Below are 26,191 nucleotides of genomic sequence, written 5' to 3' on the forward strand. Positions count from 1 at the left end.
ATAAATATTTCCAGGTTAAATGGTATACAAAATACCAGACATATTAATGGCACACAAAAAAAGATTCGGATAGGTTGCAAGTCTTGCCGATTTCTTCCACATTTTACATTTAAGAGTTTTTTGCCAAATCTTTTTGTTAAAAAATATTGCTGACAGGTAGTTCTTTCACACAGACACAACTCCCAAATGTCACTCTTAAAAATCCCAGGAAGGAAGGAGAAACAAAAAACAGAAGAGCCCATTTGAATGTACACTTAAACCCACCTACATTCCTTTTCAGATCTGTGGTTAGTAGATGCTACATTTAAAATCTTAAAGGTATGCCTAACAGAAGCATGTTTCAAACCTATTGCACAAAAAGCATAAAGTAATGCTCTTTATCCATACAAAACAAAAACATACTAAAAAAAAAATCAAAGAAGGGGCCAAACTAAATATTACGCTAAATATGCAGCTGCTGTCATACATTATCACAGCTGTATCCTCCCTCTTTACTGCTCCGAAATATCTAGTACAACTTACCTGTGCCTCATGTAAGAGCGTTCACCATTTCTCATATCAATGTCTGCCTCCAGAAGGGTGCAAAGAGATGCGAAATGGCAGGAGAGCACAAATAAGTAATCATAAACATTACGGAGTTGGGGAGAAGACTTGACACACGGCTGCCATTTTTGGTTGCAGCCACCCATTCAGCGCAACATCCAGTCTGGCCCTCACAAAAAGAAGGAAGAAGCTTGTAAAAAACATCTCACAATTTCATTTTATATGCCCATAAATAAAGCTGGACCATCAAAACCAAAAAAATACTTAGATGGTAAAAAGTAAGATAGAATGCTTAAAATAGAATAAATAATTTTATAAAGTTAACTTTTAACCCCCCCTGCCCCAATCTTATTTAAAATTCAATATTATATATTCTGATTTCTCTATTTTAAAAGAAAATTATACCAAGCGAGAACATGAACCTGCGTTATGCTCGTCTCTTTTGTTGCTGAGGATAATGCAACAAGATAATTTTACTCCATTTATTTACCAGCGGTAAGCAGTCGTTTGAAAAAACAAAACAAAAAAAACCTCGAAAACCAACTTCACAGTAACTTTTATAGATCACTTATCCAACCAAATTGTGTGGCCTGAGCCACTCAAGCTGAAAATGATTCCAAGACCTAAAGCCAGAAGATCAACAGAATGTTTTGCCAACATAATCATTGTGCAACCTGCCCCTTAAAAACTTCACAGAAGAGAGACAATTTCTATCACAAGGATCTGATCTGTTGGTATTCACTGTGGTTGTGTTTTTTTCTGATAAAACAAGTCAGCTAGGTCTTTGGAACAAACACACCCCAAGGAACTGAGTTTCCACAGAAAAAAAATGTATTCTAAGAAGCAGTTGAGAAAGAAAGAAAAACCCAAACATTTTCTGCCAAGGTTGTTTTCATCAGGCTGTTATAAAAGCAGAGATAAATACTCGCTGAAGAGCAGCAAAACCAGCTTAGGTGTCAACTGCTGGCTTTGGTTCCATGCACCTGCCTAGATATATATTTAAATATATTTATATAGCACCGTATCAAATTCAAGTGATTCAAAAATTTGCTAGAAACTTAGCAATACAGATTCTGTAGACTGCTGCAGTCAAGAGTTGTGGGGTTGTAGTTTGCATCTTGATACTATTTAATCCCTCAGTTTTAAGTTACACAGGATAACATTTATATTCCGTATTTTAAGATGGCATTGGTCATACAATTCAGCTGTGTATCTAGTCTGAGGTAGACTGAATAGTTGTATATGGTCATTTAACCCTCTAAAAGATTAATTGAATCAAGTGGGTATTGGACAAGGCTCCAAGCTTAAGGCTCACTAAGCAATGTTAGCCAATATGTTTTCAGATAGCACCATATGGCCTGTGAAATTGGGGGAAACCTTAAAGTTAAGACTCTACTTTTTCCAGGGGCCTCATACAGTCCCATATAGTCCTCCACACTCCACAAATCCATAGTCTTCCATTAACCAGTGCTTTCATTTTTAATATTGGAAGATATTTTCTGAGCAATGGCAAGCAATAGCTTAACGTGAAATGGGAAATTGCTTTTCACAGAAGTATGGCCTTATTAAGAAGGAGAAGCTACAAATTTAAGGGAAATTATCCAGTGGAAAATGCTCCTGCGAACAGGATAAGTGCCCTTAATGTTTAGTGTAGTCTTTGCGGTGCCCATTCATTTCATGAGGGCTTGCCCTGGACTTTCCACAGAAAGAGTGTCCAGTGCCGTCTACTGCTAAGCCAAATCTCATCTAGTCATCTCAACATTTCCTACTTGCTCCCATTTCCCCTTCGTTCCTCTAATTGACTCCTTTGACTTCCACCTATTCAGATTTGCCATGATAAAATCTGAGGTAACGAAGGCCACACTGCTCACCTTAGAAAGATGGGCTCCTATTACACTGACAGGAGGAGCCAAAGGCATAGAGGAGGACAATGGCTGAAAGAAGCTGGGTGATGAATTTTAATTCTAGTTGATGACAATAGAAAAATCAGGACTAGGGAAGGAAAGGACTTAATTCCTAACTGAAGAGGTGGGGGAGGTCTAGTGCTGCGAGAATCATCCATTCAAGAAGATGAGAACAGTATTTTAACTTGAGTGTATGCTATTAACACAGATACTTGATCTCAGTGTTATCCAGCAACTACCTGCTTTGGACTTCAGTTTGGTAAGGATTTGTTAAATGGTCCACATGTCATAATACACCACCCCCTTGTTGCACCCTATCTGGGCTTCTTCCACAAAGGAAAGTCATTAACCTGCACCCATTAATATAGAGCAAGAATGCTCAGAAAAACAAGTAGCAAAGATGGGCAAATTGCTATGGGCTAAGCATATTGGCTACTCAAGCATGTCTCCCTAAGTGGGGGAAAGCCTTCTACCAAGTCTGGGGAAACATCATCTCCCTCTCGACCTTCTTGCTGGTCTCTCTGAAACTCACCGCCTGTACTTGTTCATTTGGCCGCTCTGTGCTTCTCGTCAAGCCCAAATCCCACCAGCAGCGGGTTTATAAGCAACAGAGATAGGAGAAACCTAACTCAAGGCAGTGTACTGCAAAACGGCAAAACATCATGGAAAGTGATGTACCCTCTTCCCTACCAGTCCCTGGGATAAATACAAGTCCCAGCCAAGCTGGTGCCTGATGGCGGAAAGGCAGGTTTGTGTACATGCAAAGAATACACATGCCTCTGTGCATGTATGTGCATGTGGGAGAGGGAAAACATGCCAGTACGTAGGGTTACGTGCAACAATGAGAGTATGCACACATGTTACTGGGTGCAGCCCAGACTGGACCATTTAAATGGCCCCCGATGAAAGGGCCTCACGTGCCCTTGACCAATGAAGGCTAGCATGCAGTTTATCACACACCCACTTTGTGCGTGGTGCAAACTTGCAGAAGTCACATCCGAACGCAAACTTTAAAAATAAAAAATCTCAAGTTGCTTAAAGTGGAGCAGCATTTATCCTTTTTTAAGCTGTTCAATCCTCTATTGAGAGAGACAGTACTTACATAGTTTAGAGGGGCTAATGCATTCCTAGGGGGCTGGATTAAAAAATAAATAAAGATTTATAATTAAGGCCAGGAAGTACCACATTGCCATCTAAATCTGACCCCCATAAAGTTAATTCAGCAGAGAGTCAGGTGGACAGAACTGACTTACTAGGGAAACCAGAAACCAGAAAGAAAGTCAATGTACTAACGCATGTCGCCAAAGTGTGCTGTAGCATTAGTATTAGAGTGTTGTTCAAAAGGAACAAGACTGGAGTTCAAGTAGTTAAGGCTGCCAATGGCTTATTTCATTTACTGAAAGGCAAATCTCTCAGTCCAATATCAGCCCCAGCTCCGCAAGATCTATGTTCTAAATGCTCAGCACTTTTGATTTGACTGATAAAACCACGAATGGAAACAACTGAAAGTCTTCCGATAACCTCATCCAATGCATCAGCAAAGGAACCAAGGAGAACAGTCTAGAACAGTGAAACGTAGGAAATTCACTGCCAGCCATTAGATCTTTGTCAATGTTAAATAATCTAGGAAGGGCTTACTAACAGACAAGATGGCCGTGAGGTATAAAGAGACAGAAAATCTTGCAGAAAAATGTGCCACATTTAAGTTATGTTGTGAAGCAACACAAAAGTGGCTTAGGGGCAACAAATTCAAAATTCATCTCCTTCACAACACTTTAAACCTATTTTGCGTCTTTGCAAGATGATGACCAAGAACTGAGCTACACACAGGGAACTGTGAAGTGTTTTCAATGTCTGTAAACTTCGTGCTGGTAGTGTCCTCTCGAGTTGCGATATCCTTTTTTTTTTTTTTTGTAGAAAAAAGTATAAATATTTTTCTGTCCAGAAAGTCAGGTTAATGCATCCCTCAGAGAAAGATTCAGGGTGGCTGAACAGGAGAGCACTACTGTTCTCGGGAATGAATTCTGCTGGTCTGTGTCACGGGTCAATTGCGTGATGCACTAAGAAGGTGCCCGATGATAGTCTCTGCAAAAAACCGTCCAGAAGGACAAAATAGTTCTTACAGCAAGTCCATTTTGGGTCTGTAATGTAGCAGTAGAGGTGCTTTCTGAAAGATAAAATAATACACCTGCTTTTAGTAAATAGCTAATGCAGTCAAAGTTTAGTGTAGAATGTAAGCAATTTATGTATCAAAATGGAAATTAATTTAAACCAATCATGGCCAACTTCTTTTGCATGTGTGTGTAGGGAGGTGGGTTTCCTCCCCAGTAAGTTTGTTTGGAGGCTTTAATCTCAAAAGTTAAATGCATCACGCTAACCACAAATATAACATACCTTAAATCTCCATCTCGTAACAACTACAAATTTGAGAGTGTGGTCCTTGCCCAGAATTTCTTCATTGCATAATATATCCAGCTAATAAAAACAGAAGTATTTCATTTATTTATCAAACACAAATTGGCACAAATCCTGACACAATTTTAAACAGTTAAATTAAAGAAAATGCCGGTTTAAATGTAAACTGTAATCCCTTTATAGGCAAAATAGATGTTGCTTCAAAGAATCCCTATAAGGATCTTCAGAAGACAATTTGGAAGTCTTTTCCAATACAGTAAACCCATTTAGAGCTCAAACTCTAGGACAAATTGCATAACAAGGATATGTCTCTGTCTCTATCACTGAGCTTGCCAGGCTGCTCAGGGATAATATTTGGGCACCTACTGGGGTTGCAAGACTCAGGGCATAAACTGCATTCTATAGTCTCTGTTGGTGTGCAGAACAATAAAGGGATAGGTCACAATCTGTGCTGTGCTCTACAACAGACCAGAAGCTCTGCCCTTGTGGAAAATAAACTAAAGCCAGAGTGTGTGGAAGTTATCAAAATGAGCATGTGCAAAGTTCTGAGCGTGCCTGCTTGAAGCAACTGTGAAAGGAAGGGATGAGGGAGGTCTGAATGAAAAAGCAGATAAAAAGAGTGTCATTTTAGCTCCCAGACAGGATTCACTAGGAACAAAAAAGAAGTTTGCAGAAGTCACCAGTAAATACCCAATTGTCCAGGGGCAAACTAGACCATTACTAAGCATTTAACCCTATGTATGAAGCAGTTGATAAGAAACAGCAATAAAAAAGGGAGAGGGGGGGAACTGGCAAATTGTGCCTCATTAGATATTTGATGGCCAATTTTGATTGTCCGGCTGCCTTCATCAGAATCAGAGTGTCTCATACATCCATATCATGACTATTAAGATGTAAACTATTATATGGTCCCAAAACATCCAGCTTAAGATGTCTCAACGTAGGTCTGGTTATACCTTCTTCTTTCTCCTTCTGTCTGTCACTTTTGTCTGGCTTTTATTAGACCTGCAAGACCAGACACACAGGGCACACACACAATTTATATAGGGACCACCTCAGAAGTAGCCACCCAGCCACAGGGAAAATCTTGTTCAATAGGTTTATCCAATGTGAAGCAGGAAATCCATTCCCACATCCTAGGAGCTGATTGGACAAGCTCAGCCACGCACTTTCCCCTTGTCAGGTTACCTGCACCTCTCGCATCCACCATGATCTGGACTCCGCCCTTAGAGCAGATGGATCTCAAGGGATGTACAGAGCACTGCCTAGTCCTGTTCTGTTGGATGAGTTTTGGTTGTTAAGGCTCAAGGATGTGGACAAGATGCTTGGACTGGTCTGGGTGACCGCTTGCGCTCTGGACCCTTGCCCCTTGTGGCTGATAAAACTAGCAGGGAAGGGGAAGCTGGCTGGACCAGGGAAGTGATTAATGCCTCCTTGTGAGAGAAGGTGATCCCTGCCTGCTTGAAGAAGGCAGTGGCAAGACCACTCCTTAAAAAGCCCTCCCTGGATTCAAAAAACTATGCAATTACCGGCTAGTTGCCAATCTCCCCTTCCTGGGCAAGGTTCTTGAGCGGGTGGTTGCGGACCAGATCCAGGCACTTTTGGAGGAAACTGATTTTCTAGATCCATTTCAATTGGGGTTTGGGCCCGATTTTGTCACAGAAACTGCTTTGGTCGCCCTGGATGATGACTTCTGTCAGGAGAGAGACAGGGGAAATGTGTCCCTGTTAATTCTCCCCAATCTCTCAGCAGCTTTTGATACCATCGAGCATGGTATCCTTCTGGAGCGACTGTCCGAGATGGTGATGGGTGGTGACACTGCTCTGCAGTGGTTCTGGTTCCCTCGCTGCGAGAAGTGAGGTTACAGGGCCTTCTCAGTAGTGGCGTCTGCCCTGTGGAACGCCCTCCCAGCAGATGTCAAGGCAATAAACAACTATTTTACTTTTAAAAGACAACTGAAGGCGGCCCTGTTTAGGGAAGTTTTTAATGTCTGGTGCTGTATTGTTTTTAATATTCAGTTGGAAGCCGCCCAGAGTGGATGGGGAAACCCAGCCAGATGGGCGGGGTATAAATAATAAATTATATTATTATTATTATTATTCTGGTCCTACTTGTATGGTCACTGCTAGAGGGGGATGCTTGGAGAGTGCTCTTTGGCCCTGTAGACCCTTCAATGTGGGGTTCATCAGAGTTCAATTCTATCCCCTATGCTGTTTAACATGAAACCACAGAGTGGGGCTATCCAGAGTTTTAGAGTCCACTGTTGACAATATGCTGATGACACATGGCTCTGTTCTTCCTTTGAATCTGCAGGTGGAGCAGTGAATGTGCTGGACCCTCGTCTTGCCTTGGCAATGGACTGGATGAGAGCCAACAAACTGAGGCTCAATCCAAATAAGACTGACACACTGCTAGTGGCGTTTCCCTAGGCCAGATGGATGGGAGGTGGCCTGCTCCTGATGGGCTTACACTCCCTCTGAAAGAACAGGTATGTAGTTGTCATTTGAGGCTCAGGTGGTCTCGGTGGTGTGGAGTGCCTTCTATTAGCTTCAGTTGGTGACCCAACTGCTCTCCTACCTGGGCAGGGATAGTCTAACTTCTAACTTCTGTGGTCTATGCTCTAACATCTAGGTTAGATTAGTGCAACACAGTAGGGCTGCCTCTGAAGACAGTTCAGAAACTTCAGCTGGTCAGAATTTGGTGGCCTGGTTGCTCAGTGAAGCAAGACGGTTTGAGCATATTACACCGACTGCACTGGTTGGCAATTAGTTTCCAGCCCCAATGCAAAGTGCTGGTTTTGATCTATAAAGCCTTAAACTGCTCAGGACTACAATAGCTCAAGGACACCTCTCCCCATATGAACCAACTCAGACCCTGCCATCACCATGAGGCCCTTCTTTGAATGCCCCCTCCATAAGAGATCTGGAGGGCAGCAACGCAAGAATGGGCCTTTTCTGTGGTGGCTCCCCGTTTGTGGAATGTTTTCCCCAGGAAGGCTCCATGGCCTTTTAAATGTGTTTGTGGGAGGAGGGTTATTGGTTTGTTTTTGTTCTTATTTTATTACGTATTTTGTCTTTTCGTGTATTTTTATATTGCGAGCCACCTCGTGAACTTCGGATGAAGGTTGGTAAACATATTTAATAAATAATAATTATAACAAGCTACGAAACCACCTAAATTCTAGAGGGTGAGGTATCAAATTGTGGCATTCAGCTTGCACAACAGACTTCCACTCATGCAAACATTACTTCCCTTACTTCTCCCCACCCCCCACAGCACTCTGTGTGCCCCTAAAATCTGCTCCACAAGTTTAGGGGACCTACTGGAGCTGATTTTTTTGTTTTTAAAGCACATTTCTAAGCTGCACAGTATGAATGAAAGCCTGAGGTTATCTCAGCTGGTTTTGCTTAAAAAAAAACTTGAAAAAGTAGAGAAGGCCTGGGACTTCAACAGTCAGGACAGGATGTCACTTAGTACAAGCCTCTACCCCAAACCTCATAACAGCCAAGTCTCCCTATAGATGCTAAAATGAATGGTTCAAATGGAAATAGCAGGTGAAGGAAGAATAGAGAAATATGACTAATACTGAAAAGCTTCAGAACCAATTCTAAGAGAAAATCTCATTTGTTATACCTAAAGGGGCTATTTCAAGATACCAACACTTTCTATTCATCAAGCTATTTCTGTCTCAGAAAAAAAAAACCTATCATTTGTAAATTGATGTTCTATTTTTTCAAAAAAAGAGTTGCAAGATCATTTTAAGAACACAACACAATCGTATGTTTGTTCTTTGTAAGGATAATTTTTTATAAAGTTTACCTCATTAAAAGAAGAAAGATTAAGCTTTTTGGCAATGAACTTCTTTAGATGTAAGACTGTAGCTTGTGCAGAGCAGCGAATCCATTTTCTCTTCAATCCGCGCAATTTGCTGCTGTTGCATTCTAAGCAGATGCTTACCTTTTGGGGGGGAAACAAGCAGCCAATACGAGTTAATAGGGGTTCCCTTCTAAGTTCCCCTTGTTTCAGTGGCAAAAAGGTTGAGAAACTGAACTAAGCAAGGATTCATTTTACATAAAATGAAGGTACAACTAAATCAGCTGTGGAGCACATTCTTGGAACGCAGGAGAGGTCCCAGTTTCCACCTCTGACATCTCTTGCTCTAGAAGAGTCAGGGAGCAGGTGATGACAGAGAGCTCAGTCTGAGAGCATGGAGAACCACAGCAAGGCGGAGTAGTCAATGGTGGGATAGATGGAGAAACAGTCCAACCTCCCTATGTTCCTAGGGAGCTGCTACATCATGGGTACCAACTGACAGGTACCTATGGAAGCATGCAACTTCCACATATCCAAGAGTCATGCAAGAGATCTATCCCTTCCAAGACCAGAACTGCTGTTCACCACCAAACTGGGACAGGTATGTGTTTTTGTTGGTGGAGGCGCCACATATTGGAGGCAGCTTCACATGGTGATGTTGTTCAGGTGGTTCGGTGAAGACCGTGCTGACCTCCTACCTAAGTAAAGCACTGCATCTTTAGTTTTCCTCTACAGAAACCAAAAAATTTCTTACACTGGGATGTGCAAATTCCAAGACCAGCTTCTCTACATTTACCCACTCCCCTACTGTACTGCTAAATCCCTGTCCGTTTGGATCTATAACTCTTCCCAGGATTTATAGCTGTCTTGTACATCTAAACAAAAAACAAACAAGAAATGGCCCTTCCAGTTCTACCTCTATGATCCATGGACACAAAAACTGGAGTCGAGGGATTTGGCTTTCAGCAAAACCCTGAGCATATGAGGCTGCCTTATGATACCAGACTACTGCTCTATCTAGTCAACTGTTGTCTGTTCTGAGCAGCAGAGGTTATCCAAGGTCTCAGGAGGCTATCCTTCCTGCGCCTGCTGCCCAAGGATCTATTTCAGTAGGAGATGCAGGGGATTAAACTCAAGGCTTCCTGCATGCAAAATGTGCTCTACTGCTGAGGTATGGCCTCTCCCAATTTCAAACATCAGAGATACTCGAAACAGTCACATTATTGCCTTCTTCAAAATGAACTCAAATAGCAAAATTATGAAATGCTTAAACAAAAAGATTCATTGTTTTTCCTCGCAGTAGGAAATGCTGAATTTCATTAACAAGAAATGAAAGTTAGGGATGAAATAACAGTTTATGTAAGTGGCTACATCTTCACAGCTGCTGAAGCCAGGTGACAGATCAGCTGGCAGGAATAAACTACACATGTAGAAACAGTCCTAAAAGGCAGTGATTTGAAAAGCCAACTTCTAAAAAGCAGAAACAGAAACAGAATGTACAGAAGATTGCATCAATTATTCAACTGGTATATGGAGTTTTCGGAGCCACAACCAACCACACTAGGATGACAGAAAACAAAACCTGGCTACAGGTGATTGCAACGAAGGGTTCAACACTTTCAAAGAATCATAATACCCAGCAAGCATAGCCTGCTTTCGTTTTAGAAACTGAGTACTCACTTAATGAGAAACTTTTGAAACTCTGGGCAGTATCCAAATAAGTGCTCCACTAGCAAAAGGATTAATGTGTCTGCAATGGAACTTCGCCTCCTCTCCCCACATGCCTTCCTGTGCCCTTCCCAAATTTGCTCTGGAAGATTGGGGGGAACCCGGAATACATGCAGGGGACACTGAGCAGATGGAAAGGTAGGGGAAATTCCACTGCGCAGCATCTTGTTGGACACCACTCTCTCTTAAAAATTAACACACCCATCGTAGCATCTCTAGCTACTCACTTCTTTGAAAAGGTACAACGTTATCTCCTAGCTGGTTCTATCCTGAAACCAAAAGCTAAACATCTACTTAATTAAAAGGACATATTTAAACAGTACCTGCTCATCACTTCTATGATAATCATTATCTTCTTCCTGTTTCTCTTCCGACGTTTCTTTGTTTGTACTCTCATCTGCTTTTGTTTCCCCTTATGAAAAAAGCAGAGAGCATCTGTGACAAAGTTGAAGACTCTAAAGATATCAAATTCACATATGAAATAAATGCAAGACGTCCTCAGCCCTTTCAGATGTAGCTCTATCAGCTACAATAAATTCATTCATATTAAGAGCAATTCAAGCTACACATGGAAGACACTATGTGTCTAGTATGTCATGTAGTGCATCATGACAAACTCAGGCATTTGAAAGTTTTTTTTAAAAAAAACCTCTCAATGTTCTGATACGTTATAAGATCTTTAGATAATTCCACCAACAACCTGATTGTGCTCTTGCTGCTTTTAATGAAAACAGTTTACCAGCAAAGCCACCAAAACTCAGACTTTTCATCCCAACATAACATTTACACATTCTTCTCATTGCAACACCTCGGATATTTCAAAAGATCAGGCTGTAGGCTAAACTGCCCACAACTTCCATTTCCTGTTTCTGACTGAAACATCTGGAGATTTAAAATTAGAGTATACCAGAAAGAGAGAACAGGAAGCCAGAAAACAAATCTGGCCACAATTTGTCCCTGATCATAACCACTATCAGCTAATTTGTCCCCAGCAGAGATGTAGGCAAAGGGTTCTTTATTCTGCTCCTCTTCAGAGGCAGAGGCTGTGTAAGAGTTCTCTCCTTACAAGCAAGCCCTTCATGAAGCTAAATCGCTTGGGGTGGCATATTTACCTGCAAAGCCATGAAAGTCCTTGCAACACTTGTGTTCTGTTTTGACAAGCTGTACTGGAGCAGGACAATCAATCCCAAACACAAGGTTATATGGCACAGCCAATTTTACATTGGATTTATTTTAGAGCTCCCCAGTTAGTGAGATGCGGACAGCCAATTCTGCCCAGCTGCCAGGAACCACACACACACCTGGCCCCTAATGCCTTGTACTTGTGTCGCATAAGAACATCCCACAAGGTGAACAGAGAGAAGAACTCCGCTATACCCACATCAGATCTTTCTGCAGTCCTTTGCTCAGATGCACCAAGAGCATGTGGCATCCACTGGCACTAGGGCACTAATGGACACCCCCACACTACTGTCAAGACTAATATTAGGATACCACTTGTGTCTTTGAACCAGTAACACATTCCTTGCTCTGGATCCTAGGCGTTTTATTTCTTTAAATAAATTTCTGCATTCTTGGCTGAGGCATCTGAAGTAGGTTCTTAACTACAGTGGCTCATGTCACAATTATGCCACTTAAGGACTGTAACGTTCATTCTGCTACAGCAGAAAAACGTGCACCACTCAAATTCGCTTTGATGAAAGCAGCTCACAGTGAAGTGTATCACAGTGAAGTTGTTTTACTGCCTCTAAAGACTTAAAAATTGGCTATTGATCCGGCATCCTTAGTCAAAGCTGTAGTCATCTTTATAAACCACTAGGCATTCTGAATGCCTACACCGCAGAACCCATATATGTGCAGATGATGGGTCCACTTCCTACATTACACAAACAGGTGGACCATACAATAGCCAGTGGGGAAGATCATAGGTACCATCAATTGTGGAAAATGGCATGAATGTAAAATTTGTTGCGAATATATAGGTCACGAGGCTGTAGCCTTCCAACTGCTTACTTGTGGGAAAATATCTATTTGTCCCACATTTCACAAGCAACAGCGTACATATTCTTTAGGAAACAGAATATATTGGTAATAAACATACTATAAATCAATAAAGAATGTTCAAACAATTTCCTTTCGCAAGCACAGGTGTAGCAAATACATGCAATGTCTATTTACCATTACGGTGGGAATCTAAATGTTGCTTGGCTGAGCACGTCTCCCCTTTGATGTCACCTGGTACTTCCATGCCCAGTTTGTGGTAGAAATCCCTCTGCTTTCTCATTTCCGCTGTTTAACATTTTAAAACAGTGTCTTTAGCTAAGATCAGTGGACTTCATCAACTTAAGCAAACAATTTACTCCTCTCACACTTTCAGCAAAATGTATCAAGAGCACCCTCTAATGTCCGACAGCTTTTCTGTGACTCATTACGCATCATCTTAATAAGATGAGATATTTCTTAAACGACTGAATGCTACTTTTGGATTTCACTTTCTACTTTAAAATGGCCCAGCACTTGTTTCATGCACTTGTTAGTGACTCTTGGCAAAATTTAGGATTGAGGTGGGGACTCATGTTTTACAAACTGTGAAATAAAGTCTTTCCCACTCCCACTCCCATGCCTGGTTCATTTATGAAATAATTTTCAGTCAGAAGTAATGATGGTATTACTGTACACTCATCGTATGTATAAAGTATCCATATTAGTGAAACAGGCAACAGCAAAATCTAGGACTGCAAATTGCAGCATATCCACAAGGAATTTTATGTTAGTATGCATTGCAGGAAATGTAAGCAACTATGTGGATATTGACATTTACTGGTGATTTAGGAAGCCCGCTGGGAAATGTTAGAAATGCCTGAACCATGAGACTTGTTTCTGAAATTTACTCATGTGCTTCTTAGGTAAGTGTCCTTTATCAGTTATATGCTAGAAAAGGGGAATGACATTTAGACATTTAGGTGCCAGGCGAAAACATTCCTCTATAACCAGGCCTTTGGCTGATTAAAAAAATCTATGGTCTTCCAGATGTGTTTGTGGGAGGGGGACTATTGGTTTGCTTTTGTTTTTTGGTTATATATTTTGTGTTATATATTTTCAGGTGAAGGGTGGTTATTTATATATTTAGCTAATAAATAAAATAAATTTCCCAAAGGCATTTAGTTATCCTGTCATTTCTCTCTGGGCCCATTCAAATATCAGTAAATACCAGTAAATATCCCCACTTGCTAAAATTTCTCACATTCACATGTGTAAATATAAGGCACCTACACTGCAATGAATTTTCCTGCCTACAGTATCTTGAGGGCCAAACTACATATTACATTGCTGCCTCATGTCTGGAGCTCCCAACATAACTTTCTTTCTGTAAAATCAACCAAGAGATTAGTTTTCTCTTCTACAAGTTAACAGCAGCTCTGCAGAAGTGATCTGGCTTGGGGCCACAGGGGGACCTCCCCTCTCTCCCAGTCCAAACTTGAAACCACCAAAACCATCCCAGTAACTTTTACAAGCATGGAGCTCCACTGTAACATGCCAATTGGCCCTTAGTTGCCAAAGCAACCCCATAAAAACAACCTAGAACTACATCATGCCATCCATTATTTCATGTTATTTTATTTTTAAAAAATCGAACCATTACCTCCAAACACCACATTGAAAAGTTTTAATCATATGTAAATGTTTACCGAAGAGTATATTGTTCACTTACCTTCCTGAAGACCTGGAACAAGTTTGTAAACAATATCTTGCATTGTTCTGTCATGACTGGCCAAAAAGAGAGAGAAAATAACAAGAAGTAAATTTCACTATGAAGCACTTCCATGCTGAATTTGTATCGCTTAACACTGGATGGTGGGATGAGCGTTGAAATTTCCCTTGGGATGAGCGCTGAAACATCAACTCATCCCTCACATAAAAGTAAAGTTAACGAAGGAAGGCTGGATGGCTCCCCATAATTTTCATTGTGCTATGCAGTCAAGCGATGTGCAGTCAAATTATGGACATGCATTTCTAAACCAGCCCACTGATGGAAAAGGCATACCTAGCAGATCTCTGTACATACTACCTTAAAACGTTACTTACCCAATATATTGTAGTGGATGGCTCTGGTGTATAACTATCCTGCATGTGGGACAGGTGTTATTTTCTTCCAAATACTTTACCAAGCAACTCCTGCAGACTGTTTATAGAAAGATTTGGTTACTACCGTCCTAAGAACAAACATGGATGTTGCATATTTAACACTGTTCCCTTAAACCAGGGGTGGAGAACCTGCCCTCCACCCAGCCAGAGGGCCACATTCCCTTCGGGGTGACCTGCTGGGGGCCACATAGAGGATGTGGGTGGGCCAAGGCAAAAGTGAACAGAGCCATAAATGTGAACATCACCTTTGTATAGTAGGCTAGTTTCTTCACACTCACACATTCCTCTCTATCCTCCATCCATCCAAGCAAGTAAGCAGCATTATTGGGGTTCACTGGACACTTTCCAGCCAGTCAAAAAGCACTCAAGGGGGGGTGCAAAGCTGGGCCAGGGGCATGGCTCTCCAGGGTATGTGACCTAGAGAGATTTATGAGGGCCAGAAAGCCCTGGAAGGCTCCAAGCATTTGGCCTCCAAGCCTGAGGTTTTCCATGTCTGACTAGAACATTTCATTCTTTACAAAACTGCTTTCTCAATACAAAAAAAGTTAAATGTAATCTAAATGCATTATATATTTTAGCATCTATTTGTATTCACTTTCCAGCTTTAACTAAATAATGCCCAATAAGGATGTATTGTCTAACATACAAATGTTAAGGCATAAATTCAGGCACTGCCATTCATCTTCAGAGGGTAAAATTCAGAGGGTAAAATATAGATAAGAAAGATCAGAAGAGCAGCAATATAAAACTGGGAGGGGTTTTGTTTGCTTGCTTGCTTTTCTGGCATGTGTTTAGAATTCTAAACTGATTTAAATTTTAAAGTACACATTTATTTTTAGGTTGTTTGAATGCAGAATATGAAGTTATGAAAAAGTTGTTTCCTGCTTAAGAACAACATGGTCTTTAGAGTCAAACTGAGGTCTGAATACATAGGATGTTCCTTATAAACATATATTTATTACATATCTGACAGTGTGCCATCATTGATTTAGCGTTGTCCAAAGTTGAAATTGAGGTTATTTCAGTGACGTTAACAGCAGAGTTGTAGGTACAGCAAAAGGATACCTAGAACACCCCTGCTTGCTTATATAGTCCGCTTGCATATAGCCAACTGCCCTACAATGGCTTTGAAACCTTGGCAATACTGGTGCCTGGCTTCTGCAGTTAAACAGTGCCATCTACATCTCACAAAAAATGATGCACATTTTAGCAGAAACAAGCTCAAGGTAGTGCTTAATAACAGCCAGGATGAGGCACTATGAGCCTTTAGAGGGAAGCCTGGTTTGCAAGGAGGGAGGGCAGAGAGATATATGCAAAGCAATGAGGACCAATTGACATAACAAAGATTCACACCCACACGATTACCCAGCTATCCTATTGCATTAAAAGTCAACAGAAAGCATATGACTAAAATCATGGAAGAGAGACAGCAAGGTGAAAGTCCAGATAGACCAAGACGATGGTTCAGTTTTATTATTTATTAAAATATTTATTGCTCTCTTGCAAAGAGTAGAAGTTCCTTTGGAGGGAAAGGAAATGGGGAAAGAAGAGGAACTTCTGAGTAGGATAGGGGGGAAAGTTCAGTGTTTTGGAAGAACTGTATAAATGGCAAATTCTATGAAGTTTAAATGCACTTATAAGCCATCACCTATCAAAGGGGGGGGGGTATTTCAAATGTCATAAGGACCTTAGCACTGAAATGGAATATGCCACAAGCACCCAAACTGGGAATGATTGTGACCTAACAAGGGGCAGGTGGCTACATGTTATGGCTACATAAACAAGAGCTACAAACCTATCTTGTCTCCCTCTTGTCCAGAGTTATGCCTTGTACAGTTTCACACAACAGTTCCTGAAAGTCTTCAGTTTAGGTTTAAATTAGGAGTATTAATCTAAGGCTTACAAATCGGCACAGCAATCAACTCATAATTTAGTACGTATCACATGAACTAAATCTCCATGTTTCATTTTCTTTCAAATACCACTTGCAAAATATTTACAACCCCCCCCCCATCCTTCCTTTTAGATCTTCACTACTGGTTTGTATGAGGGAAAGAAGAACCTGATTTATTGCCAGCAATAAACCTTGGATTATGTGCCGCTTCAAACATCACCACCACCATCATTAATTCTCCAATACACCTTATGTTTCAAAAGAATCCTACTTTTCAGCATTCCTAAAAGCCTACCATAATATACCATTGCCCTCACCTTCAAAGTAAAGCAGAACATTACTTGGCACCATTCATTTACACTCTCCCCTACCACTAAAAGAAGGACCATAGCATATGCTTTGTATTCACATGAGAGTTAGCCTCAGGCTTATGGGGACCCCTGCTATGTCCTTCCCAGCAGAAAGTAACATCTTATCCAGCCAGAATATGGATTTTATCTGTAATCAGAATCTGTCTTCACCCACGATCTGATCCTGGATGGAGGCGTGGGTGGAGAGAAGCTTGGTATTTGACATTTGACTCTGAAACATTACAGAGCTAGAAGAAGCAGGCAGAGAGGATGTATCGAACAATGAAAAATACCCAACCCACTAATCTTACATCTGATGAAACATCACTATGGGTAGATATATTAATACTCACAGGTATGCAAGCATTCCGTTACAGTGGTAGCATCAATAAGATAACCATTGCAAAGGCGGCAGGTTATATGGGCATTGATGTCCCAAAGCTTAATCTTCCTCGTCAGCATCTTTGGTGTCTGCAAGAAAAACAGGGCCATCAGTTTTTCCAAGTGTGGATGTAAGTGGCCTTTGCAAATTTAAATATTTGACGTTCATGATAAGCCTGCAATACAGAGAGTGATTAGGTTTTTCAATGTAGCTTTCTTCCTAACAATATTTTACTTGAAAAGAAGGGTCCTGGTTTAAGAAAATGAGAATGAATATCCACTGAACTATCCAATCCAATTACTAAAGGCAAGTTCAAAATTTGGTATTCTAGACCTAATGCTGCAATATTTATTTGCAACTAAGTTTGTGACATTCTACACAATCAGGTTTAACTGGGGCCTAGTTCTCAGAAGGAGCAGGTAAGGTTACTGGACTGCACCACTTCAGATTGCAGTTGGGGGCAGTGATGGAAGTATGGATTGTAGGATCCCAAATTAGAATGAATTACTAGCATAAATTTCAAAAACTTCCAAAAATCCCCACGTTACTGGGTAGAGTCTCACATGATTCTATCACACAAACACACACCTGTATTTAACCCTGGAGTCACAGTAGACAATTCTGAGCTAGGTGGGTCAACAGTCTGACTAAGTATAAGGAAGCTTCCTAGGTCATGATGTTGTAATGGAGCTTACCTCTGAGTAGGAATGTATACGATTGAACTGAGTAGGAATGTATACGATTGAACTGACCTTAGACTGATATAACCTGCAGCTGACTTCAGGTCAGTTAAAAAGCAGCATGATAGGAATCCAGTATCTAGGAATTTGGAGTCGCTCGGTCTGCAAGGAATCGTTGAAAGTCTGCCTCAGGGGACAGATGTTACATATTTTATTATCTATGAATCAAAAGTTTGTGTAACTTTGGGGGTGGGGACTAATGTGTATGTTGGTAGCGTGAGACAATAAGGAATGGTTAGTCATCGTCCTTCTTTCAACTGGGGACTTTGAACAGAAGTTAAAAACAAGTCTCCATGTAATCTGTGTGTAATGCATGCATGTGTGCTTTCATCAAGAAGAAATCCCTGAACCCTAAATTTGGAAGGGCAGGGGTAGAGGGGACCCTGACAAAACAAACTGTTAAAATCTCTCAAGAACGTTATGAAAATACCCAAATTTGATGAGCAAGTTTGGCTCATAAAAAATATACAAACTCAAAGTTCCCAGAAAGCAGCTGAAGTATGACATACTAAAACTTATAAGTAGGATAAAAACACCTGCTCACATTTCCTCACTGGGAAAATCTGCACTGGAAAAAGAGGAGTATAGCATTAAATAATTAAAAACGGGGGGAGGGAGCTAGTTTTACCATCTGTTGCAATGGTATCCTACGCGGCAGGTGTCACCAAATTAACATGCTTTTCAGTAAGAACTGCTGAGACACTTTGGCTCAGAAAACATTTTAATTAATTTTTATTTTGGAACACATTTCATAATTTCATTGCAGTAAGGGTAATTCAGTGTACTTGCGTCTTCAGATTACTTTAAGATAATGCTGCACTGACCATTTTCCTTTGGTTTCCTGATAAATGTACATGTCATTCAATAAAACTAGCTAACAAGAGCCAAACTCAAGATTCTTAGGGGAGGGGGGAAATTCTTTTTTTTTTATGATTAACTATTCTCTCCCCTTAAGAGGCCTTCTACAAATTATTGTGTAGATTGTTAGAAATGAATCATTCATATGTTTTTATGTCCGATGAGGGTACTGCATATCCATCAAAGCCAAGCTTTCCAAGAAAAATCAGCATAGGCAATTCTCCATATGACAGGTCCTTAACACTGGGGGAGAGGGGGGGTTGTATGCCCACGAAGTATGACTGATTCAACCGTCTCCTACTTCTTTCACCACCCCCACCCATCCACATAGCCAGAGTAGCAAGAAAAAGTCTCTTCCGTACAAGGCATCCGCACATATAGGTAGGCTAGAGAAGAGTTTGGATTTGATATCCTGCTTTATCACTACCCTAAGGAGTCTCAAAGTGGCTAACAATCTCCTTTCCCTTCCTCCCCCACAACAAACACTCTGTGAGGTGAGTGAGGCTGAGAGACTTCAGAGAAGTGTGACTAGCCCAAGGTCACCCGGCAGCTGCATGTGGAGGAGCGGGGAATTGAACCCGGTTCACCAGATTACGAGTCAACTGCTCTTAACCACTACACCACACTTGCTCTCCATTCCATACACTGATACTGCTAGCCAAACACTTCTGCCATGCTGGTCACAGCCTGGACACATGGATCAAGACAAGCTCTTTGAGCACACACGCAGTTCCACTGCAAACTCCCATGAAACAGGGAGAAGGATGGCTCTCCCCCATGGCTGGTGGGGGAGAGAAGCACTCAGTCTTCTCTTACAAACACCAACTGTGCTTGAGGAGATGCAGGTACCAAGCTTTCATGGGGCGGGCTTTCCCCACGGCCTACAAGGAATGGGGTATCCATTCCACGTAGGCCCCAAGGAAGAGCACCCCATGACCAGCAATCAGGATGCCCATGCCTGTTCCCAGCCTACTTCTTCCAGCCACTCTTTGTTCGCAGTATCAACATGAAGTTGTGAGCCATGAGGGGCACCACAGCAGTTACCTTGCAACTGAGCAACTGTCTAAGGCACAGCAGCCCTCCTGGTTATGCCACAGACCTTTCTTTTCAGGATCTCTTCCATCCCAGGTGCTATTCACTACGATTTGGCTGCAATCCTAACCCCATTTCCTCAGGAAAAGCCCCACTGAATTCAACCGGACTGACATCTGGTCAAGATTGTGCACTCATGCTCTTTTACTGCCAGGAAGCGGTAAATCCCTCTCCCTGGTATGATCTACTTTCAGACCCCCTCCATGAGAATGCCACTTATTCTGCCAGGCTTCATCTGCAACCTATGTGCTTCTGGCACATGTGACTGGGTCTCAACGCTGAGGGAAACCAATGTGTCACGACACATCTGTTTCCTGTCTGCTGCCAATAGGGAACTAATGAGTAGTGTCTCTGGTGTTGCTCATCTTCTCCCTATTCCCCCTGGTGAGGTTCAAACTCCACTTTCCCTACCTCGTGCCCTATACAGTGAGCGGTTGCAGTTTCCTTTGTCCTTTATCCTGGTACTTCCCTTTCCCTGCTTGGCAAAAGACACTTCTACTCCTTCAGTGAGTCTTGAGCTCTTGTCTCAAAGAGGGCTCTATGCTCTCTTCTCTGCAGGCCTCCTTCCAAGGAAGCTCTCAGGGCTCTGTGTTATATGGCCCCTCCTTCCTTCTCTTTACATGCTGCAATCAAAAACGTACTTGCAAGGAGTATGTGCTGCCAGGGCAAACTGTACTTCTGAGTGCAAGGATGCCAACAGCTTTGGGTTGCTGGTGTCTTCCTGCTCACATGGTGGAAGATGCTGCCTTTACCAAAGGTATCATGGACTTTGTAGACACTCGAACTCAGGACAAAAGGGAGAAACATGCTAAGAGGAAGGCACATTTGACAAACCCTCACCATCATCAGCTCCCATCCAGAAACCTATGTCCCCACTGTGGAAGGACGTGTGGATCCAGAATTGACCTCCACAGTCACTTACGTACTCACTGTGTTCATGAAAGACAATCTTACTCGGCTACAAGTGATCACCAAAGAAAAAAGAAGGTTTCATTATGTCTGAGTTGAGAGTGAATTGAGAGAATGTGAGTTGAGAGAATGTGTAATAGGGCACATCTGTGTCAGCGTAAGTAGCCCCCCATCGCAGTATCCAGCTCAAACATCCATTTCAAACTTTGCCATATCATCTCCACAACATTGCCAAACTGGCCAGCCATGATGGCTTTGTGGTGGGGGTGTTAGTTTTGCTCCATTCTGTGCTTTTCAGAGTATGTGTATCTCCCTTCTACTCCAGGCTGGACGAGTGTAAAATATGGTAAATGTTGCAATAGTATAATAGCAGTTTATCTCTCCCCTTGGTGTATTTGAGTGTATTTGCCCATGGAGGATACTTTCTAAATCACGTAATGGCCACATCTGTACATCACACTAAGCCAAACCATGCTGAGAACATGACAATAGCCAAAGTTCAGTCCTTTCACAGCTCTGAAAGTTGTACACTATCTCCTCCTTAACAACAATTCTGGGTTCAGACAACACAATAAGCAAAACTTTGGCTTATCTCCTGTCTTGTGCTGACCTAAAAAAGCCTGGGAAGGAGCAAGGTAGGTGTGGGACTCAAAACATTCATGGTAAGCCATACTCTGGCACCATATAAAGCAGTGCCCCAGAGATCTGAGATATCAGATGGCGAGAAGTAATGCTAAACAAACCCATCTAATCCTCAAAATAAACAGCATAATCTTAGCTAATAAATGCAAACAGAAAATTCATGTGCTTCAGAGGAAGTGGGCACTAACTGTGGTTAGAAGAATGAACAGCAGCTGCAACAACCAGGACTGCAATCTTCTGCAGTTCCATGCCTGGGGAATCCTACACAGAATATGACATTTGTCAAAGGATTTGCATGACAGAAGATCCACGAGAGGACATCCAGTGTACGTATTTTTACAATTTAACAATAGTTGCAGGAGTACATTGGGGAATTTGACTGGAACTGCAGTGGGGTGGGTATGTCAAACCCTTTACTCTGTGCTGTTGTTTAAGTGAAAATCATCTTCTGAAGCTATTAATAATATGGATACCTGTATGCTTTGTTTTCTCTTGCAGGGCAAATAGCAGCCTAATAGGAAAATGTTACAGAGAGAATAGGGTTAACACATTGTCTCAAATGGATGCCTACACGTCTAATTGTATTTAAATTGTTATTTTTTAAAAAAAACAAAAAACAGTGGGAGAGCTAATACTTACTCTCCCCCGGTCATATCTAGTTTGGCCCCAAGATAACCTCAGGCTTTTCTGCTTCTGAAAACAGCAATTTCCTAGCTCCCATGGCATAGTGCTTTATGTTGGTATCCATCTGTCTCGAGAGACAATGGAATGCACCTCTGGGGGTGAAGTCAAGCTATTGCACTAGCAGCACTGAAGTGACTTCCCTGGGGTGTAAGCCTGGGCAGTGTGTATGGAGGTCCTGGGCTGCCCAGAAGACAAGACACCACCACCCCAGCCTCGCTGATGGGGTTTCAAAGGAAAGCAGAGCAATATGTCTGGCACCAACTCGGTGGCAGGAGTTGCCAGAAAGAGGTGTACAAATCACCATCCAACTGTCTTAGGGTCTCCACTCTGGATTTGTGTTGGGTTTACTCCGAGTCCTTAGCAGTGCTATTTTTCAAAAAAAAGACATGCCAAAACTCACCATGAAAACCTCTCTCATTCTCTTAGAATGGCAATAGCACCCACTTGAAAGGTGCTGAAACTGACTTCTGGCAAGTTCCGGCTGAGAAAAAGCCCTGCTCCTTAGCCATTTCTTCTCCTGAAGATATTCCACAAAGCAGCAGAGATTTAGCATCAGATTTTTCCTTCTCCTAGGTGGGCTACCTTTCCAGGTGGATGAGCCCCATCTACCCCTCACTTCCCTCTACAGCATGTACAGAAACCATCTTCCTGACTGCTGAACCCAATACTTGTCTGCTCAATCTTCAGGAGTCTGTCTTCGCATGCAAGAGAAGTCCCTAACTCATCAATGGTTGAGTCCCATTGGCTACCCTGACCTGGTTTAGCCAGCTAGCCAAAGCCATTCCCAGGGTGTGGTCGCTGTTGCATGCTGACAGCTTCTAGGATTCAGAGGTGAGAGATGAGTGCAGGGTGGTGGACAAACTACCCCAGAAGAAGCAGGGTTAGCTTAGAGTTTGGGTGACTCTCAGTAGCCTTGCAAGGATAACTTAACCATTCAAAGACTCTTCTGTGACATTCCAAAACTTTGAACACATTAAACATTTCTTGTGGCAGGAATCAGAGCATGAATGAGTTCTTGCCACTGACAGGAATTCCCTAGTTCCAGTTAGGAGGGTAAGTTCAAATATTTTATAGTGATGCAATTCAAACAGATTTGGGGATCTCCATTGACATTCTTTATGTGAAAGAGTGTCGAGATATTTCAGTTGAATAAAAAGGTATTCCTACATTTAAAAAAACCTCAAGATTACAACAGTTACCTCATCCTCCCTGAGCTTCTACACAACTGTCAAGCCATAACACTAAAGGCTAACATTAAAAGCAACTTATACTGGACCCATAACAAATCTGATGTTGAGGCTAAAACAGGTTCTATCTGGTGGGACAGCAGCAATTTTATTGTTTACAGTAAAACTAAGCGTTTTGCAAATTTTAATTATGACTAGAACTTCAAAAGCACCGATTTCAATTTGGGTGTGCTTGTTGTTTTCAATCCCTGTTTCCCCTTTCATCTATTTAAAGTGAGAAGTGAGAAGTCCAATTCCATCAGTAAAGCGCTCTTTTCCCAAATAATTCTGGAAGCACACATGGTCAACATACCTCTTAAAACTGCATTTCTTTTCAGAGTCTGCCATCCAGAGACCTGAAAAGAGAGAGGAAAACAATCTGTTAGGTAACACTACGATTGCCAGAACAAATACCAGAGATTTAAGGAATACAGGTAAATATTTCAATGCATATATGGGATGGGGCTGACATTAAATGATGGGTGCCTGTCACAGTGCAGAGAAGAAAAATTAGACATATGAGGCTAATAAGAGATACGTGAACTGAAACAAAGTGTAGATGTCATTTTCCCCTGCCACCACAGGGTGACAGAAATGAGAAGTATTTCTGATCCTTTTCTGGTGAACTATTTCTGCTAGCATAAAATAGTCAAGCTATCAAAAGGCCAACTGCTTTCCTGCTTAAAATAGGTCACTGGATAAACTTCCTAGATCCACAAGATCTAGTAGAGCAGGTACAAGAGTGTAACCTTTTGCAGAGTTAAACCCACTAGTCTGACACTGTTTTACTTTTGCTGTTTCTGCTGCCCTGGGCTCCTTTGTTAGGAGTGGCCGAATAATTATGATATTTATATCATAATTATAATAAATGGATGGCAGCACCAGCCAGCTCTGCTCACTTCTTGTTTCTTAATCCCCAGTTTTTCTGGGACAAAACTGGACACAGGCTTCAAAACTTGATTCCTAATACATGAATTACCTGTCTTGCGATCCACATGCAATCTGCTATCGAGTCTTTCTTCATCTACTATTCTGTGCCAAATTTCATGATAAGATCCAAATCTATTCTATTTCTACAGACGTACATGAATGCCTTTTTTCATTATTTTCCTGCCAGAGGATAAAAAGCATTTTCTTGCTATAAGAACAAAAAAGAGATGGCCACTTGGGAATTCATTTTTAAAAGGAACAAGTTCAAGAAATCCAAAAGGCACTAATTCCAGCTCACCACCATCCAGTTCACAGTTCAATTCAAGTTCAGCTGAATCACTACTTCCCTACCTATGGGTCATGACCCATAAGTGGGTCGGGATCTGAATAAACACATGACTCTGGAACATCCGGATGGCTCAGGTCTTACACTGTAACACTTGGGAACTGCTGTCTGGTGGCAGATCCAGTGACAGTTCACCACAAGGCGCTCCTTTGGCAGCTGTGCATCACAGATGAGCTGTAATAATCACTCAGAAAAACTCCCTGTACAAGTGAACCATCACTGAACCTGCTGCCAAGGTTAGTTAAGTCAATGGTAATTTGAAGTCTGCTTAGAAACTGAGAAGGTTGAGTAGGTGCAAAACCCATTTGCAACTGATGTCATGAAGTCCTCACTGTGCAAAAAGAACAGCTCCTTCAATTGTCATGTGATAGGACCCTCTAAGATAACTTTTGTAAATTAGGTGCTCTGAATTTTGCTTTCATGTTGCCACAGAGTATCTAGAGCTTGCTGATGAAGAAATATCTGTGCTGCTTGCCATTTGGTACCAAATATCTTTTTGATACAGATTTTTCAGGAATGGCTGCTATGAAGCCAAAATACAAAAACAGATTATGTATCCATGATGATATGAGAACCATGTCTGACAACGATTAAAGCCCACATTGAACTACTCTTTGGCAAAATACTAGTTTAGCAATCCCACTGTTATTTGCTGAAATGGACTTCATTTAGAATAAAAATATTTAAAATATTAATATGTTTTTAGATATAACATGGCTTGTGTAATTGTATGTTTTAAAAACAAATTACAACAGCTTATGGAGGAGTATCCTGCAATCATATGGTTTGTGTTCTTACATTCCCATAAACAAAACTATGGGTAACTTTTTAAGTACCATAAGCAATTCAACAAATTCCACATTAATAAGGACATTAAGTAAATTGTTGCTTGGATGCCTCAAGGTAATAAAATACACAAACATGCGATTAAAATGCACAAAACCAATGCCTGCCAATGACCGGAAGTCCAAAAAAACCTGATAAATTTATGGGTCACTATACCAAGTAAAAAGGTTGGGAACCACTGATGCAAATAATTGCAAACAAAAATTCAGCATTCACAAGCTGTTGTGCTGAAGAATAAAATATACTTAAGAAGACTAAGAAAACATCAAAACACACACAATTGGAATTGAATTGTTTAATTTCCACACACACCACTCAACAATTATGATCTTTAAGCATAAAGGCTCAAAGGGTCTAAAGAGTACAAAACACATGTAAGAGAATGAACCTGAACTAGAAATTGTTCAATGTTATACCCCAAATGAACTTAGTTCATATGCAGTGCACCTGACAATTATGGGCACTACTTTCAGGTGTAGTTCAGAGATTTTTGAATTTAATTAGCATTTCTTGCAAACTGCTTTGAAATGTTGTTGCAATTACTCTCCCTCCCACCCCATGGGGACTAACATGCAAACGAGGAAGCAGAAATGAACTCATTTGGGACAGCTCCTCCTGCATGTACAGGGTGAGTCTTTTAAAAGAGGCCCCGGGGAACATGTGTACTCTGTATCCACGGAGCCTCTTTTAAAGGACTCACCCTGTACATGCTGAAATTCCTGAAGGCCTCCACATGCTGGGGG

General features: G+C 41.5%; 1 protein-coding gene across 9 annotated transcripts in view; it reads right to left on the reverse strand.

The window, feature by feature from the left end:
- Positions 1-283: 283 nt before the first annotated feature.
- PCGF3 (polycomb group ring finger 3) overlaps positions 284-26,191 on the reverse strand; it is a gene marked incomplete at its 5' end in the record, with an annotated part of 50,871 nt that continues 24,963 nt past the window's right edge. The window contains 11 exons of one of the 9 annotated variants that reach the window (XR_013980683.1): positions 284-4,614; positions 4,842-4,922; positions 6,392-6,555; positions 8,682-8,819; positions 10,727-10,815; positions 12,582-12,692; positions 14,116-14,171; positions 14,490-14,586; positions 17,147-17,264; positions 21,890-21,927; positions 23,640-23,682. Coding sequence is in view for 8 of the 9 variants with exons in the window: in XM_080986996.1 (XP_080843122.1) it covers positions 4,567-4,614; positions 4,842-4,922; positions 8,682-8,819; positions 10,727-10,815; positions 12,582-12,692; positions 14,116-14,171; positions 14,490-14,586; positions 17,147-17,285 (759 nt within the window). Of the gene's footprint in view, positions 4,615-4,841; positions 4,923-6,391; positions 6,556-8,681; positions 8,820-10,726; positions 10,816-12,581; positions 12,693-14,115; positions 14,172-14,489; positions 14,587-17,146; positions 17,286-17,870; positions 20,854-21,889; positions 22,618-23,639; positions 23,683-26,191 lie in introns of those variants that run through there. The other 8 variants (XM_080987003.1, XM_080987001.1, XM_080987002.1 and 5 more) reach the window with 8 other exon arrangements.

Source organism: Podarcis pityusensis (assembly GCF_964106645.2).
Source record: "Podarcis pityusensis genome assembly, chromosome: 17".
Lineage (NCBI taxonomy): Eukaryota > Metazoa > Chordata > Lepidosauria > Squamata > Lacertidae > Podarcis > Podarcis pityusensis.